The sequence below is a fragment of the Penicillium angulare genome (genome assembly GCF_028827245.1).
Source record: "Penicillium angulare strain IBT 27051 chromosome Unknown utg000005l_segment0_segment0, whole genome shotgun sequence".
NCBI lineage: Eukaryota > Fungi > Ascomycota > Eurotiomycetes > Eurotiales > Aspergillaceae > Penicillium > Penicillium angulare.
Window position 1 is genome coordinate 3,972,383 of NW_026623164.1, and position 14,968 is coordinate 3,987,350.

General features: G+C 44.9%; 10 protein-coding genes across 10 annotated transcripts; 5 read left to right on the forward strand and 5 right to left on the reverse strand.

Annotated features, from left to right (window-relative positions):
• Positions 1–319: 319 nt before the first annotated feature.
• On the reverse strand, positions 320–1,315 carry N7478_008850 (uncharacterized protein; the record flags this gene model as incomplete). The annotated part of the gene is made up of 3 exons (XM_056925064.1): positions 320–700; positions 761–1,072; positions 1,220–1,315. The coding sequence occupies 3 exons, from the start codon at positions 1,313–1,315 to the stop codon at positions 320–322; spliced, it is 789 nt and encodes a 262-aa protein (XP_056777790.1).
• A 182-nt stretch (positions 1,316–1,497) lies between these two features.
• Positions 1,498–1,728, reverse strand: N7478_008851 (uncharacterized protein; the record flags this gene model as incomplete). The annotated part of the gene is made up of 1 exon (XM_056925065.1): positions 1,498–1,728. One exon carries the CDS (start codon positions 1,726–1,728, stop codon positions 1,498–1,500), a length of 231 nt encoding a protein of 76 aa, XP_056777791.1.
• Positions 1,729–1,994: 266 nt separating this feature from the next.
• Positions 1,995–2,391, reverse strand: N7478_008852 (uncharacterized protein; the record flags this gene model as incomplete). Its single annotated transcript, XM_056925066.1, has 2 exons — positions 1,995–2,160; positions 2,192–2,391. 2 exons carry the CDS (start codon positions 2,389–2,391, stop codon positions 1,995–1,997), a joined length of 366 nt encoding a protein of 121 aa, XP_056777792.1.
• Positions 2,392–3,262: 871 nt separating this feature from the next.
• N7478_008853 (putative acetyl xylan esterase (Axe1)) lies at positions 3,263–4,089 on the forward strand (the record flags this gene model as incomplete). The annotated part of the gene is made up of 3 exons (XM_056925067.1): positions 3,263–3,616; positions 3,686–3,865; positions 3,916–4,089. 3 exons carry the CDS (start codon positions 3,263–3,265, stop codon positions 4,087–4,089), a joined length of 708 nt encoding a protein of 235 aa, XP_056777793.1.
• Positions 4,090–4,533: 444 nt separating this feature from the next.
• Positions 4,534–5,423, reverse strand: N7478_008854 (uncharacterized protein; the record flags this gene model as incomplete). Its single annotated transcript, XM_056925068.1, is given in 2 exon segments — positions 4,534–4,775; positions 4,793–5,423. The coding sequence occupies 2 exon segments, from the start codon at positions 5,421–5,423 to the stop codon at positions 4,534–4,536; spliced, it is 873 nt and encodes a 290-aa protein (XP_056777794.1).
• A 1,359-nt stretch (positions 5,424–6,782) lies between these two features.
• On the forward strand, positions 6,783–7,466 carry N7478_008855 (uncharacterized protein; the record flags this gene model as incomplete). The annotated part of the gene is made up of 4 exons (XM_056925069.1): positions 6,783–6,831; positions 6,889–7,061; positions 7,129–7,260; positions 7,314–7,466. 4 exons carry the CDS (start codon positions 6,783–6,785, stop codon positions 7,464–7,466), a joined length of 507 nt encoding a protein of 168 aa, XP_056777795.1.
• Positions 7,467–7,722: 256 nt separating this feature from the next.
• Positions 7,723–8,765, reverse strand: pfa4 (putative palmitoyltransferase with autoacylation activity Pfa4; the record flags this gene model as incomplete). Its single annotated transcript, XM_056925070.1, has 4 exons — positions 7,723–8,129; positions 8,189–8,267; positions 8,318–8,617; positions 8,667–8,765. The coding sequence occupies 4 exons, from the start codon at positions 8,763–8,765 to the stop codon at positions 7,723–7,725; spliced, it is 885 nt and encodes a 294-aa protein (XP_056777796.1).
• A 346-nt stretch (positions 8,766–9,111) lies between these two features.
• Positions 9,112–9,337, forward strand: N7478_008857 (uncharacterized protein; the record flags this gene model as incomplete). Its single annotated transcript, XM_056925071.1, has 2 exons — positions 9,112–9,138; positions 9,164–9,337. The coding sequence occupies 2 exons, from the start codon at positions 9,112–9,114 to the stop codon at positions 9,335–9,337; spliced, it is 201 nt and encodes a 66-aa protein (XP_056777797.1).
• A 167-nt stretch (positions 9,338–9,504) lies between these two features.
• N7478_008858 (putative DNA mismatch repair protein) lies at positions 9,505–12,245 on the forward strand (the record flags this gene model as incomplete). The annotated part of the gene is made up of 3 exons (XM_056925072.1): positions 9,505–9,915; positions 9,977–10,355; positions 10,405–12,245. The coding sequence occupies 3 exons, from the start codon at positions 9,505–9,507 to the stop codon at positions 12,243–12,245; spliced, it is 2,631 nt and encodes an 876-aa protein (XP_056777798.1).
• Positions 12,246–12,930: 685 nt separating this feature from the next.
• On the forward strand, positions 12,931–13,110 carry N7478_008859 (uncharacterized protein; the record flags this gene model as incomplete). The annotated part of the gene is made up of 1 exon (XM_056925073.1): positions 12,931–13,110. The coding sequence occupies one exon, from the start codon at positions 12,931–12,933 to the stop codon at positions 13,108–13,110; it is 180 nt and encodes a 59-aa protein (XP_056777799.1).
• Between the last annotated feature and the right edge of the window lie 1,858 nt (positions 13,111–14,968).

Consider the following 14,968-nt stretch of genomic DNA (forward strand, 5'->3'; position numbering starts at 1 on the left):
TCGATTTTCCTATATTCAGCTCTAGTTGATAAATCAAGTACATTCAAGATGTAATAGAAGTTACTATAACGATAAGCTGTTCAACCTTAGAACTACGTATTATATGCACTGCCAATGCTTCAGCGGCGGTCTTCCTCAGTTTGAGGGGAACAAGCTATTCTTCACCCTACAGTCTACAGTAGCTTCAAGTTTCATTTCGTTTTAAGAAATTTATATGGTATTGTCTTTAATTCGATAGATCCATGTTTCACATTGTACCGCGTCATAAGAACATCAAAATACTCAAGTTTTCAAGTTTTCAAGTTTTCAACAGTTCCTCTTAGTAAGGGTCATTGTTGTTGTACTGCTCATTTGGATCAAATGACATCTCACTAGCACCGATATCAAAAGCGGCGACAAAATTCTTCAAAAAAGTATCACCAAGAATAAAGACGTCCTCCGATGCCGACTCCGGGTTATCGACAAAGCCTGTCTGGCAGATAGTATTGCCATCATCATCCTCGCCATTGTATAAGATCATGTCAAGAGGGTTGATAGTGAAAGCCGTTCCGTCGATTGTAACCTCGTGGCTTGGGGCCTTAGCATTGCAGTCAACCTCATATCTGCCATCGTCATTTCGATTGGCCTTGGGGTGGAATGCATTTGATAATTCGTTGGCAGCAGCAGTGGTATGGTAGTTTAGAGTGGTTCCAGAGTCAAACTACAGGTGTAACGTATTAGTATATGATCCAAGTTCTGGAATTCCACTGATTTCTCTTACGATGTACTGGTTATTCTTACCACCGCTCTTCAACGCTTTGCCGTTCATTTTCAGATCGTCGATGTTGATAGTGTAAAAGTCCATTCCCTTTTCATCGCCGGCGACATTTGTGACTATGATATCGGTGCTAGCCCAAGTCCCGTTAAAGTCTATAGGAGGTAGACCGCCAAGAGTCAGGTAGCCTGCATCCCCAGAGAGATTACCAGAGATAGCCAGACTGAAGTATGAGTCCACCAAGCCTTGCTTGTACACGGATTTGAAGATAGGATCATAGACCTTGCTTTTCCGCGTCGTCTTATTCGTGGCACGAGTCTTAAATTGACCATGTTAGATAAGTATTTATGGATAAGGGTATGAAAAAAAGGCATACTCAGCGGGATATGCCAGGTCAACCAATCCAGAAGCCAGGTTATCACCCGTCCACGCAGCTTAATCAATGAGACCGATAGTCTGATTTACGCTGACACCGGCCAGGGTGACGTTCTCGTAGCCTATGTACCCAGAATCGTATTCACCATCCCCATATGAAATGGTCAAAAGCTCTCCAGGGATCATCTTAAGGGACTTTCTGGGTATATATCTTCCGGGCCCAAACGCACAATTTGCTGTAGAAGTCCTGTTGTTTGATTCTTTATCGCAACACTTAAAAAGCAAGCTCGGGAGCCCACGTATCGCTCGATCCCGTATCCACAATGACCTCTAACGTCTGGTTACCAAATGTTATAGAAGTCGCATACTCATAGCCTGTCCTTCAAAGACCGCAGAGTTGCTGACTTTGTTGACTTAGATCCTCCTCGGTTCAGCTCATGAGCAGCGCTGCGGGTGTTTGGTCCATTGGAGTTGCGCTTTTTGAGGTTCATGGTGTGTCCTGAGGATTTAAATGGAGTGCGCGACAAAGTGAATGGTGCAGGCTTGTGGCAAGTGACATGAATATCATCACTGCGGCTCTGAAGTGTTCGCTTGACCATGTGGTTGAGGTTAAATCCCTTTGCCTTGTGTGGGATCGGAGAGATGTGACAGCGGCAGTGTGCACTGACAGCCCACCTTTCATTTCCAAATAGGGGAGTGGGGGTTGATTCTTACATTTGTCCAGTGGCGCCGCGATAGCCGTCAAGGCCAAAAGGGAGACAGCGGCGATGCCAGCTTTGCCGAACATTTTGAAGATTGAGACATAGAAAAAATGGAATATAGAGTCGACATATCTGAAGGAAAGTATCCATGGTGGCAGAATATACTATTCAACAATCTCGTAAACCGGCTCTAATCTCGATGCGCTGTGCAGCCTTATCTGGTCTTGTCTTTTCTTAACACACCGTGACCCAGCTTGGTTCTCCACTGATCGAATAAAGCGAATGTTGGCTTTGGTGGGCTTTGGACTCAAACCTTGAAGATCTTGTGGGCTGTGATGAATGTTTTGCACAATATTCTAACCTGACATCAGCCTTGTCACGCTCCCGGCAAGGATCAACATACACTGTATCACCAATGAAAACTCGTATGACAACATCTTTCAATTGAGCACATATCCTTAAGGCGTTGGTTAAATTTGGTGTTGACGGAGCCTCATGGGATTTTGCTCCCCTTGCCTGTTTGCCCGCTTGGAAATGACGTTCGAGGCTCAAAAGAGGCATTTCGGCTGCGATTGTTAGCTATTTGAGTCTTGAGTCACTCATCAGTCCATTTATATTTTCTCCGACTCATCGAGATCAATACCACGAATATTATCCTTGTATTATGCAGGGTTGAATGCCCAGGTGAGTGAGTTTCAGGAGCCTTGGAACGGCTGATTTGCCCCCACATTTCAGGTAATGATAATGAATGCAGGAAAATACCTATGCATTCAAATAGAATACAGGAATCATCAATCAAGCTTACTACTGCAGATTTCCACGAAATTTCAGTTACTTGTAGCCTGAATTTCCATGTCTGTGCTAGGAAAGCTGCAAATATCGGTCCAAAGGGTGTGTTGTCCGATCGCTTTGAAGGATCATCGGTTTTACTACCCTAAAAAATGCGGGGGTGATATAGTTCATCTGCAATAGGTGTCACATTCAAGTTCAAAACTAGACCCTTCCCCAATTTGGCGCCGCTAAAATGATTTTAGCTTCTTCAAGCGACCCTTTTCAATAATTTTCTGATTCAGGCTGATTATCCGGCTGCTAAATATGCGGACACATGGCTAATCTATACAGGGAGTCTTATACGACTCGACCAAATACAAAGTTTGCGATATCATTAGGCAAAATTATCTCTTCGGTCGAAAGGAGGTTTATTATTACCAGACAGTTGTGTCGTTGTAAAGAGTCGAGACAAAATCGCCCAGTCTAATTTATCCAGATGTTTCATCAGGTGTTGTGTATAAATTGGCCATGGTCTCCACCGAGACCGAGATGAAGTCCATCCAGTTTCAGAGAAAGACAACTTGGACAAGCCTCAAGAAATCCCAAAAATTGGGCATTGTTCTTTAACTCTCACATATTTCAAATTTCTATCCCAGACACAATGATGAACAAAATTTTGGCCTTTTCCGCGCTCATCGGAGGATCTTTCTCTATTCCCCTCGAGGCTGCCGTCGAAAAGAGAAGCTGCCCTAGCGTACATGTATTCGGTGCACGCGAAACGACGGCATCTGCCGGATACGGATCATCAATCACCGTGGTTAACGAAGTCTTGAGTGCCTATTCAGGCTCAACAGCTGAGGCCATCTCATATCCTGCGTGCGGGGGCCAATCTTCTTGTGGAAGCGTGAGCTATTCTAGCTCGGCTACTCAAGGCATTCAAGCTGTTGCGTCGGCGGTCAATTCATTCAACTCTGAGTGTCCATCTACCCAACTGGTTCTGGTTGGATACTCTCAAGTAAGTGACTTTCATTCACACTCAATCTTAGTAGCTCGAGGATCTAACGTAAGGGACTTCTTGCCTTAGGGAGCCGAGATTATGGACGCTGCACTATGTGGTGGCGGTGATCCTAACCAGGGTTACACCAATACTGCAGTCTTGTTATCATCCTCTGCTGTGAATATGGTGAAAGCTGCAATCTTTATGGGTGATCCCATGTTCAGGGCTGGCCTGTCGTATGAAGTTGGAACTTGTGCTGCTGGTGGCGTATGATCACCCCGTATCTCTCCATCTCAATAAAAGCTAACGGTGTCTAGTTTGACGAGCGTGCTGCGGGCTTCAGTTGCCCATCGGCTAGTAAGATCCAGTCTTACTGTGACGCTTCGGATCCTTATTGCTGTAACGGAAGTGATGCGGCGACCCACCAAGGGTATGGTGCAGAGTACGGCGCCCAGGCATTGGCCTTCATTAAAACCAAAGTTTCGGCTTAGTGAGGCAGCCTAAAATCCGGTTTAAGAAGAATGATGATCGAGTACGAGAAGTAATCTAGTCATCCTCCGTGGGATATGAGATATGAAACGTGGATTTGAGTATGATCTTTTTATGGAAACAGATTCGGTCTTTACAGTCCAATTATTCATATAGCCGCAGCACTCAATATGAAGGAACATCCACTTTGAAACCCTCCTAGATATTACTTAAGAAAGGATAACTCATCCAAAGCTCCCTTATGACCGATACCCGGGTGGCACTAATCAAATAAAGGTTCATGCCGCCTTTTCAAATATTCCCAACATTCATTCCATTGCCTTTAGTGACGATGAGCATCATGATAGACCAAACTGTCATCCGCTTCTCCCATTCCCCAGCAACAGTCGCAATAACCAACTCCTGAAGCCTAGTGGCCTTGATATCTGGCCCTTGTGACGTTTCAATTAAATTTCTGGCACTGTCTGTCTTATTGCAAGACCATTCTCGCAAGTATCCTCAAGCAGCCTGACAACTGCAGAATCAATTACCAATAGCTTCCCAACCTTTTTAGAAGAAATGTCTGATACATAATGGGCAACAATAACATTTTCTCCGTGCGCCGACTGTGCAACGAGCTTTAGATGACTCAGGGGCATCAGCTTTGCGGACGTCTTATCCATGGCGTGGAAATCGCCCGTCCCTCCTCCTACCAGAAGCTTATACCGGTGTATTCAAAGTGATATTCCCTCGTATTGCGCAATGGAGAAGCCCACTTCAACTTCACAGAATCCTCTGCAAAAGCAGGTTCGAACGCACGTATTTCCCTTTTTCCTCCCTCGCGTAAACCCTTCCGTCGAGCGTTGACACGATGATGGTATTCGCCTCCAGATTCACCCCAAACCCACCATGTCCGTACCTTATACCCCTTAAGTGCGTAATCATTTTTGCCAATGTAGTTATTGGGTTTGCTTCGATGTTCCCACCTCACAATGCCTCGGGAATCGATGATTTCTTCGAGATTTGAAGAAAGTTGAATATTCCATTCGCGCCAGAACGCCGAATTGATTATCAGACACAGCGGTGTCCTCTTTTTGCTGCTACCACGCCGCAGTGTGCGCGGCGGATCGCAAAATAACAAGATTGGCTTATGCAGGAAATAACTGTTTGAATCTTTGGATCCGCGTTGGTGATAGGTGCGATCCTCAGTCTGGCGTTTATATCTTTTCTCATTGTAGCCCCATTCTTTCGTCGGATCCAAGAAAGGAGTGATGACGACATGATCCATGCCTTCGTGATATACATGATACTCCGATACTCGATTTCGAGAAGCTAACGCTTCTTCCATTGTTGACATTTTGCTGTTGTGGACGTTCAGGCGGTCGCAGATTCCCTCAATTACGTCTCCGATCAAAACCCGACAGGCTGAGGATTTTAAGGAAGGGGTTATCTCCCGCTGCCACGAAGAATAATATGATCATATTAAGGTCGTAGGGTCGAAGGACCAGCGGTTTTATAACAATGGGGCGTTGTATGTGCCCAGGGATGCAACTCATGGGAATGAAGTAGTTTACCGAGAAAGCTGCAAGGAAAATCGACGTTCAAGTTAATTATGGCATATTAGGAATATTGCTCCGATGAATATAATCTTTACCTGCACCCGCACCCGCACCCGCACGCTTACAATTGTCACCGCATATATGTATCAGTTTCAGTAATCAAATAAGGCACGAGTGAACCAAGACGCACCAATGACATGGGACCGAGCTTGGCGGCTGCTGAGGCAGTGTGATATGTATGTTCTCGCAGTTGCAGTGGCCCGTATAAGCCATGATTGAAAATTATAGGCGCTTGAAGACCAATGAGGTTTCTGGGACAAAAGAACCTTGTGAGAAATAGGCTAAATAGTCTATCCTCGGTGAGTAGTTTGTTTCATCGCGGAATTCGAGGTTCCGCTTCTACTGACGTCATATTTACGGATACTTAATCCGAAGTCTATAGTATAGACAAATTGATGAATATATTCAATAAAGATGGGATACATTCAAAATGTTATCGCTGTGTGTGTGTGTGGATCTTCGAAGAACCGGATTTATTTTCTTTAGAGTGCTTAGGACATTGATGCTCGGACGCAGGATGAACTCAATGTTACCCCGCACTATTCGCCATTGGTATAACTCTGCGGGGGGCTTTTTGAACACTACAAAAGTTCGATATTACTATCATGGATTAGTAAATAAACTATTTCTAGAAAATTCTTACAGTCTTTAGTTCACACGAACCATGATCCTAGTGGGCTTCACGATCTCTAATGTCATCTTTTGTAATATTTGCATCATTTCTCTTTCTCCAAAATGATGATCTAGAACACGTCAGTTTATCAGAGTCAATGAATTGATATATCTCACAGATAATATGCGTCAACACATGCCACTACCAGATTGTGACCTTCACCGTAACAATTTCAAGTTTGCCTCAGAGACGAGCGTCATATCTCTGCATGAAAATTTTGCAATAGGCCAATCACCTCTACCAGGCAACAAGGATGCACACATTGTACCCATTCTCACAGATTCCTCACCACGCGCCAATCAAATGAACAACACTCTGTGGAGAAATAGATTGCCCCTCCTTTTTAACCCCCGCCCTTGTCATCTAGTACTTCACATCTCTCTTCAAACCCCATTCTTCATCACAAAATCATTGAAATTTCATAATGTCTTTGGTGTACTTTGATATCACCTATCAGGACCGCAGTGGCAGCAGTACGCAATTGTACTATCTCACTATCTCACTTGAACGATTATGCTAATACATCCCAGCCGTCCCCTGGGGCCAAATCGTTTTCCAGCTCTATGATCAAGTTGTCCCCAAGACAGCTGGCAACTTCCGCGCCCTCTCAACCGGCGAGCAAGGCTTTGGTTTTGCCGGTTCGAAGTTCCACCGTGTGATTTCCGGATTCATGGCACAGGGTGGTGATTTCACTCGAGGAAATGTAAGTTTTACATTACGCAGCTGGATTGGGCCCAGTAGCCAGAATGGCGAGCTTATAGCATACACAGGGAACCGGTGGCAGATCGATCTACGGCGAGAAGTTTGAAGATGAGAACTTCAACTTGCGACACGATAAACCCTTCCTTCTTTCTATGGCGAATGCCGGTCCCAACACCAATGGCTCGCAGTTCTTCATTACAGTAAGTTCAACTATAATCAATTGATGTATGAAAATGTATACTGACAAGTCTAGTTCGCTCCTACCCCTCACCTAGACGGCAAGCACGTTGTTTTCGGAGAGGTCGTCGAAGGACACCAAATCGTCCAACAAATGGAATCAAAGAGCTTGGACAGATCCGGTACCACAGATGGTACCATTATCATTGCCCAATCGGGAGCTCTCTAAGCCACCAAGGCCTCGGGGGAAAATAGTAGTAGTTGGTTAAGATCACGCCAAATTTTGAGATATTGGATCCAATGATGCGCCACTGCTCCTTGAAAGAGTTACTACGAGCTCGAGACGAAGCTTGTAACGTATAGCGATAGCCCAGCCTTCCAAGTAGAATAGTGATGTAGCATGGTACTGGGAAAGGAGCATACAGGCTCCATGATTGTGCTATATACATTGGAGTATCCAGAGCCCATCCACAACAAATCATGCATCATCGATGTTGATTTCTTCTTTCCATGAGTACTGCCAACGGGACGTCATCCTCGTCGTAGAATTCTACGTCCTCATCCACGCCAAAATCTCGAAGGCGTTCCCCTTCCGCATTTCGCCAGGATTCTTCGCCTTCGTCCGAGTCATCTCCATAAACAGGGCCTGCACTACGATCTTCATCACTATCATAGTTCTCTTGTTGAAAACGGTCGTGAAACCGCGTGCGTCTTTCAACTTCAGAAAAGGGTCTCGGGCGGTTGATGTCGCCAAATTTGCGCCGGTTGAATGCGTGGACAGTTTCTCTGGCAGATGAATATGACTCTGGAAGTTGTGAATCGTCGGGAAGTGTCTGGCTTGTTGGCCAGGGGATACGGTCTGGATCAGGTGGAGGCCATGATGATCCGGGATCTATTGATTTATCAGATACTGAAGTCTCCATCTAAAAAGGATAAGGACAAGTAACATACCCTCGAAGCCATTCGTTTCGAATTCCCAGCCGCCCCTACGGTCGGGGGTAGCTGCAAGTGGCCAAAACCAACTCAGGACCTATGAACATTGTAAGCAGGAGTCTGTTGTTTGAATAGTCTGGAACTAACGTTTGCACTGCCTCCCATCCCCTGTCTGATATTTGACCAGATCCCAATATCATATGGGAATTCCTGCTTCTTGATTTGAACTTTGACTCCGCCTGGACCCTCCAGATGACCACCCAAAACTCGGGCGCGTCGAACAAGGGTTTCGTGTCTCTCAATCTCCCAAGATTCAATCGTGGTTATGTTGAAGGCCAGCGAGTAGATACTTCGCAGAAGTAGAATCAAAAGGCCAAACACAGTCAGGCTGTTAACTATGAAGAGAATAAATAAGTGCGCAAGCTGCACGATGGAGGGACCCATGTACTGGGAACGTCAGTAATGAGACTTGAAGAAAACAAAGACAGACACATACACTTGGAAGATATCGGTCACTCCAGACAATTGATACACGCTCGAACAGACGGGTCTCAAGATAAGACATTCCAACCACTGCGTACAAAAGGAAGCGCATGAAGTGGGGGAATGTAAAGTGTGAGACACAATTTGACGTCCACGGGCAATGGTGGTCCATTTTTGGAATACATCTGACAAGTGTTAGTAAAGGAGTATAAAATTTTCGATCGCGACGCGTAAAGCTTGTCGAACCTTTGACAAGTTTTGCAATGGTGGGCACGGAGAGGTTTGTACGCCTGGCATCTACGGCACCACCTTTGCCGGCCACTTTGACGATCATTTTCTTGTTGATCCACGGTCGCAAGTTTGCGATCTGCAGGAAGCCGGCCAGGATCTACATAGCAAGCTCGATAATAGCATATCCAGATGCAGGCAGCGAATATATTGATCTTCCAGATTTCATCATGGCGGAGTGGTGCAGACTCAAACAGGTAGAAGAAGTACTGAGATGTGTAGGCGAGGAAGCTGATCAGCACACTGACCGCTGGAAGTGCCAGCTGGGATATTGAGAAGTCATCACTGAACATCTTCAGCCTGGCAAGCAGTTACACTCGAGAAGCAGCAGAGCAGGGGAAGTGGCCAGATGCTGAACGTGTTGTTGATTCGCGGATGACTAAGCCAGCGGTTTGATGATGACGGACTTCCGACTTCGAATCGAAATCACCTCTTGTCATCATCCAATCTTCGTCCAATCTTCTCATCTTTCGCTCTAATGAACTTGTTTGATTAGTATATTCCATCCTATGTCTTGACTTCGAATATGCGACGTCATGTCTGTCTGAAACATTTCGTCCAAAATGCCGATTGAGGCCCTTCCGCAGGCCACAGTCAGGGCAATCGGATCTACATCTGTCATCTCCGATCCTTGTTCAGTTGTGAAGGAGTTGATTGACAACGCCTTGGATGCGGGATCCTCTTCTATATTTATTGAAATCTCATCCAATACTGTGGATGTGATACAAATCAAGGATAACGGACATGGCATTCCATTAGAGGATCACGCCAACGTGTGCAAACATGCGTGTACAAGCAAGATCCAAACCATTGACGACTTGAGAAATGTGGGTGGGACATCACTTGGCTTCCGAGGTGAAGCGCTTGCCAGTATCGCCGAGATGTCTGGCGGCCTCACCATCACTACCCGTGTTGCTTCCAGCGTCACTGGCTCATCTGTCAAATACCAGAGGGACGGCCGAATTATACAGCAGGTCTAACCTTTATTCGTCGTTTTTAGGAATTGCATAGGCTAATTATAATAACAGATCTCAGCGAACATCTCATCCGGTTGGGACCACCATCCGTGTTGTTGACTTCATCAAACACATACCTGTCCGCAGACAGGTGGTACTAAAAAGCATAACCAAAATCCTTTCTAAAATCAAAAGGCTGCTTCAAGCGTATGCTGTTGCGCAACCATCCAAGAAATTTTCCTTTAAAGTTTTAAAGGCGAAGAATGAAAACAATAACTGGATGTATGCACCGAGTACTGGGTCAAGTCTGTCAGATGCAGCAGCGAAGATCTTTGGCAGAGAGTTATCTTCTTGTTTAGTCAAAAAAGTGCTTTCATCTGAATTTTCTTCCAACATGGAACATGGCCCAGATCAAAGTGCATACAGCCTTTCATCTCTACTTCCGAAGGCGGACGCAGGTAATAGTGTTTGCCCGGGTAATCATGCATAATATACTAACTCAAATAGATATATCCAAGGTGAACGGCTCGGGGCAATTTATTAGTGTGGATGGTCGGCCGCTGTCGAATACCACGGGGATAGGCCAAAACATTGCGAAGCTCTTCAAAAATCACATTCGCGCGGCCGCGTCCAGAAACGAAATCACCAAATCTAGCACCGATCCGTTTCTTTTTCTCGAAATTACCTGTCCGCAAGGCTCATACGATGTGAACGTTGAGCCGGGCAAAGATGACGTAATTTTTGAAGATCGTGAAGTTGTGTTGGATCTGGTCGAGAGGCTTTTAGAAGATCACTATGGCCCGCTTCCTGATTCCCGGAGGAAAGGCCAAGTCAAAAATCGAAATCCAAAGACTACGCAGTCAGGCGACGATTTTGATCTGCTACTAAATCGACCGCATTCTAGGCAACCTTCTATCGTGCTGGAGAATGCAGAAGACCATATGGCCGACTCTCCTGTTGCGGCTCCCTTCATAGAGACCACTACTCGCTCAAATCTCTCATCCAATGGTACAGAATTACAACCATTGAAAGTTTCCAGTGGTAACCATATTTCGAAGTCGGCTGAAGCTCGAAATCCCCGATTAATCAACCCTTGGTCCGCCTCAAAGATGAACATGTCCTTGCACACGCCGCGGCGCAATCAAGGCTCTCAGCCTGCTAGGGCTGGGAATTTATCCTGCGATTCATCTCCAGGAAATGTACGACGGAATGCTGCCCAAAACGCGGTTTTTCAATCATCACCTGAGAATGCTGAGTTTCTGAGCCCCCCAGCCTCGCGACTGACATCCACCTCCCCAGTTGCTCGACAAACAAATTTACCATTCTCACAATTGTCTCCTACTCAGAGGAGCTCGGTGACTAGCGGTCAAAAGGCAGCGAGACAACGTGACAAGGAAAAATACGGCAATGGAGCACTTGATACATGGTTTACGCGGACGACGCAAGTTTCGTTAGACCAAGACTCTTCGGACCCTGCTACTGGGGAAGAAATCGCAATACCTACAATATCTCAGCTTGCCGAGGAAAGATTTGGAACAACATCTTCAGAGGATCTACTTGAAAATGCGGCCGATTCTGGAGTCTCCCAAGCGAAAAATGGTACGCAAGACCCTGATTCTTCACCGGATGAAAATGCGTCCAACGAGCCTGGATATCAAGGCGCCATGGACAGCGGGCGCGGTTTTCCCGTTCTTGAAAGATGGGCCGCCAATCTTCGCGAGGGCTTCACCTCAGAAACGCAATCCGAGCTAGAGAAGGCGCTTGACTTTGAGCAAAGAAAGAAAGAAGCTATGCGAAACCATCGCAATCGCCAAGAAACAAACGATACGCCATTAAGCTCTCAAGTCAGCACTGCGGTATCTCACTCGCCTCATCATAATCGCTTTCTCAAAGCTAAGGCTGCTTTGGCATCAGATCGACCATTTTTCATTGTGTCGCCGGATGTGAATTTGATACCGCCTAATGATCCAAGAGCATATCTCATTCGTCATTCGGGTGGCCAAGAATCTACAAATCCTACGAAGGCCCAACGGTATCAAACATCTAAAATGCCATTTGAACGCATACCCGAAGGATGTGATCTTCATAGTGTTGGGATCTCAATGTCGGTTGATTTGTCGAAGTTAAAAGAATCATTGAAAGGATCATCACTTCACGATTCTTATATCCGGGATGAGAACGTGGACCCATTTACCGCATCCGATGTGGGACATCTCGCCCCATTGTGGAACAGTCGACTGAATTCTATATTGAGGCAAAACTACAAGGCCAGAAGCGGGCCCCAGACATGCAATCCCCAGATTGATATTACCCCCGCTGTTATCAATCACTCAACCCAGCTACAGTAAATCTGCATGCCGGTCGGTGTGTTAATCTCATCTCTAGCTGGCGATCATTTGTTTCAACTCATTTTTTATAATTTGTCTTATATCCTCTATACCATTCTGTCTCTTTCTCAGCCTCCAAGTCTTATCGGTCAGGTTGCATTCTGTTTCCTTGGTTTTTCTTTTTTTTCTTTTTTACACTCGATCTGGCATATATTCTAGGAATGCAGAACTTAGACCCTATATACAGGGAGAATCGAATTTGGTTTCACCATTTGCACACAGAGATTCTTTCTCGAACCCTCCTCCGAAATACGCTATTCCTATTACAGTTACTCTTCCCCTGAACCCCTATCTTGGCAGTAATCCAATACAGCTGTAAATAACAGTATAAAAATAGCTCCTGTATTAGACCTGTACGGTCTCTCGGGTTTCTAGAATGTTGATCCTGCAAACATGCCAAACAGATGGGTGTCTGTCTGCTCTTCTCGTCTCGAGACGTGGTAGGAATCCGAATCCTACTCCGTCAACCTCTTACCAGCTAGAGTGACCACTGTAAATGAGCCAGTTGTATAGAGATAATACTAGTGGGTAATGCTTCCTTGCATCATGTAGCAGGCTTGATGTTCTCATAGAGGCTAGTATCTACTGAACTGACTGGTTGTGATCATGATGACGTTGGATCCTTTAAAGCCCTTGAATGAGGACGATGACTGCTAATTCGTATCCCGATAACTGTGATTTTGAACCGCAGGACCTCGAACTCGGAGATCAAGATTCGCAATATGCCCCCACTCCAGGATACTATGGTCGCACGCAAGCGTCAAGCTGCGAGTTTAGCCCTTCCCTCGACTATCACTCCGAGTATGATATGGAAGACCTGTGCTAACGCGAGACCGAAAGATCTAGACTGCTCCAGCTATCTGAATGAGACGATGGTATGCTTAGTGACGATCTTCCGGCAAGCTGCGTTTAGTATACGATAGAGTGGAAAGTTACGGTGAATAAGAAAGTGCTCTTACGAGATACTAAAGAAGATATAGTCCTGACTCTAAGTGCTTACTGGCCGATGACCCTGAAGGGTAAGCTTGAGAGGTTGTTAGAAGGGAAGATTACCCGTAAAGGAAGGGTAAGGTTGGACGATACCTCGATTGTTGTGTCGCTGAATGGGGGTGCAATCTTCCCTGGAAAGAGATACTTCTAACCTAGCCTTAACCGTAACCTCAATATTGGTTCTACTACCCAATAACCAAGTAATGGAAGACCTTAATCTTTTTAGACTAAGAGCTGAAACCGTTAGAGATTACGGCGCATGGTATAAATCAAAAGTTAGGGATGAAAAGTTGAGAGTATAGTATCGGTAAGTATGTATTGTGGTGTTAGCTAATGGTCTTGGTCTTAGACTGATTCACGAAGACCAAGATCCCTTATTCTTTATCGATAAAGGGATTGTGGTAGGTATTGTACCTTAATTTATGAGAGATATTGGCTTATGGATTAAGTGCGTAAGGAATCTCTTGTTGGACGACCAAGCTACGCAGGCCACAGCTTGAACACATATGAAGGCGCAAGAAGGCGCTCGTATAGACACTAGGTATGGGTATTAGTTACTTATGTGTAATGAAAATTCTAAATATACAGCTGACAGAGACTCGGGTAATTTTGGTGACTATTGGTATATATTTATATTTATTGTCGCTGTAATGCCTAACGCCATGACGCCTCTAACACTATGTTGATTTTCATGGTGCACCAAGCATGAATATGGTGATCAGCATTGGGCCTTCCATTGATAGTACAGATCAGGAGAAGTGCTATCCATTTTTGTAGGATCTCTCTCTGTTTTTAGAGAGATCAGGCTTAAACAACCTCGCTGGCCTTGATATATGTGCTTCCCTAGTACATTCATTGTGTAATTTCAACACACTACTAACTAGCCGTGAGTGCTAATGACCACCCTAGAATGTCGGAAACGCCCTAAGGCACTCTGTTTTCGAGATCTAATAACCTTAATGTACCCTTCGAGGAATGTTTGAAACCCTTGTTCTGAGTCTTCTTTAAGTGTACCCAGTTCCGTCTAATGAATGCGTTCAATTGAAAAGAAAGTATTGATAGGATTTAAGTCTGGTGAGTAAGGTGGTAGATACATAAGCTTTGCCCCTACTTCTATGCACATTTCCTCGATTTGATCCGAATAATGGAAAGATGTGTTGTCTATAACTAAAACGGACTTTGGCTTATGCTATTTTTTATAATGCCGAAGAAGCTAATCAATAAAGTCCTTGAAGACTATAGTATCTGTGGAGTCCTAAAACATACGAGACAGTAAGATTCTAGCTTTATAGTATGCGGGTAGTATCTGTTACCGCTAGTTACGGTAGAAGTTGGCTACCTGCAACGGTGCTGTATCTAATAGAGACCAGTCTGCCCGTCTAGATTCAAATTATTTATTACAACTAGACTTATCTACATGGACCAAGTAATATGATTGAAAGTCTAATAGGTTATATATATATAAATCTTATAGATCTGTATTCTATTCCTTTCAGCTACTTTCTTTGACTAACCCACCGAAGCAAAAGCCTATTTAAGGCTTGAATTTGTGACCTGGACATAGAGCTTGTTCTATAAGAAGATAGTTATCTCGTCTATATATAGGCCGCGCTTTTCGAGGAGGTGATCGTATAGTGCTTCTATTATCGGAGGTGTTACGGCCTGTCGTCGATCTACTCGAGTTTGGAGGTGCT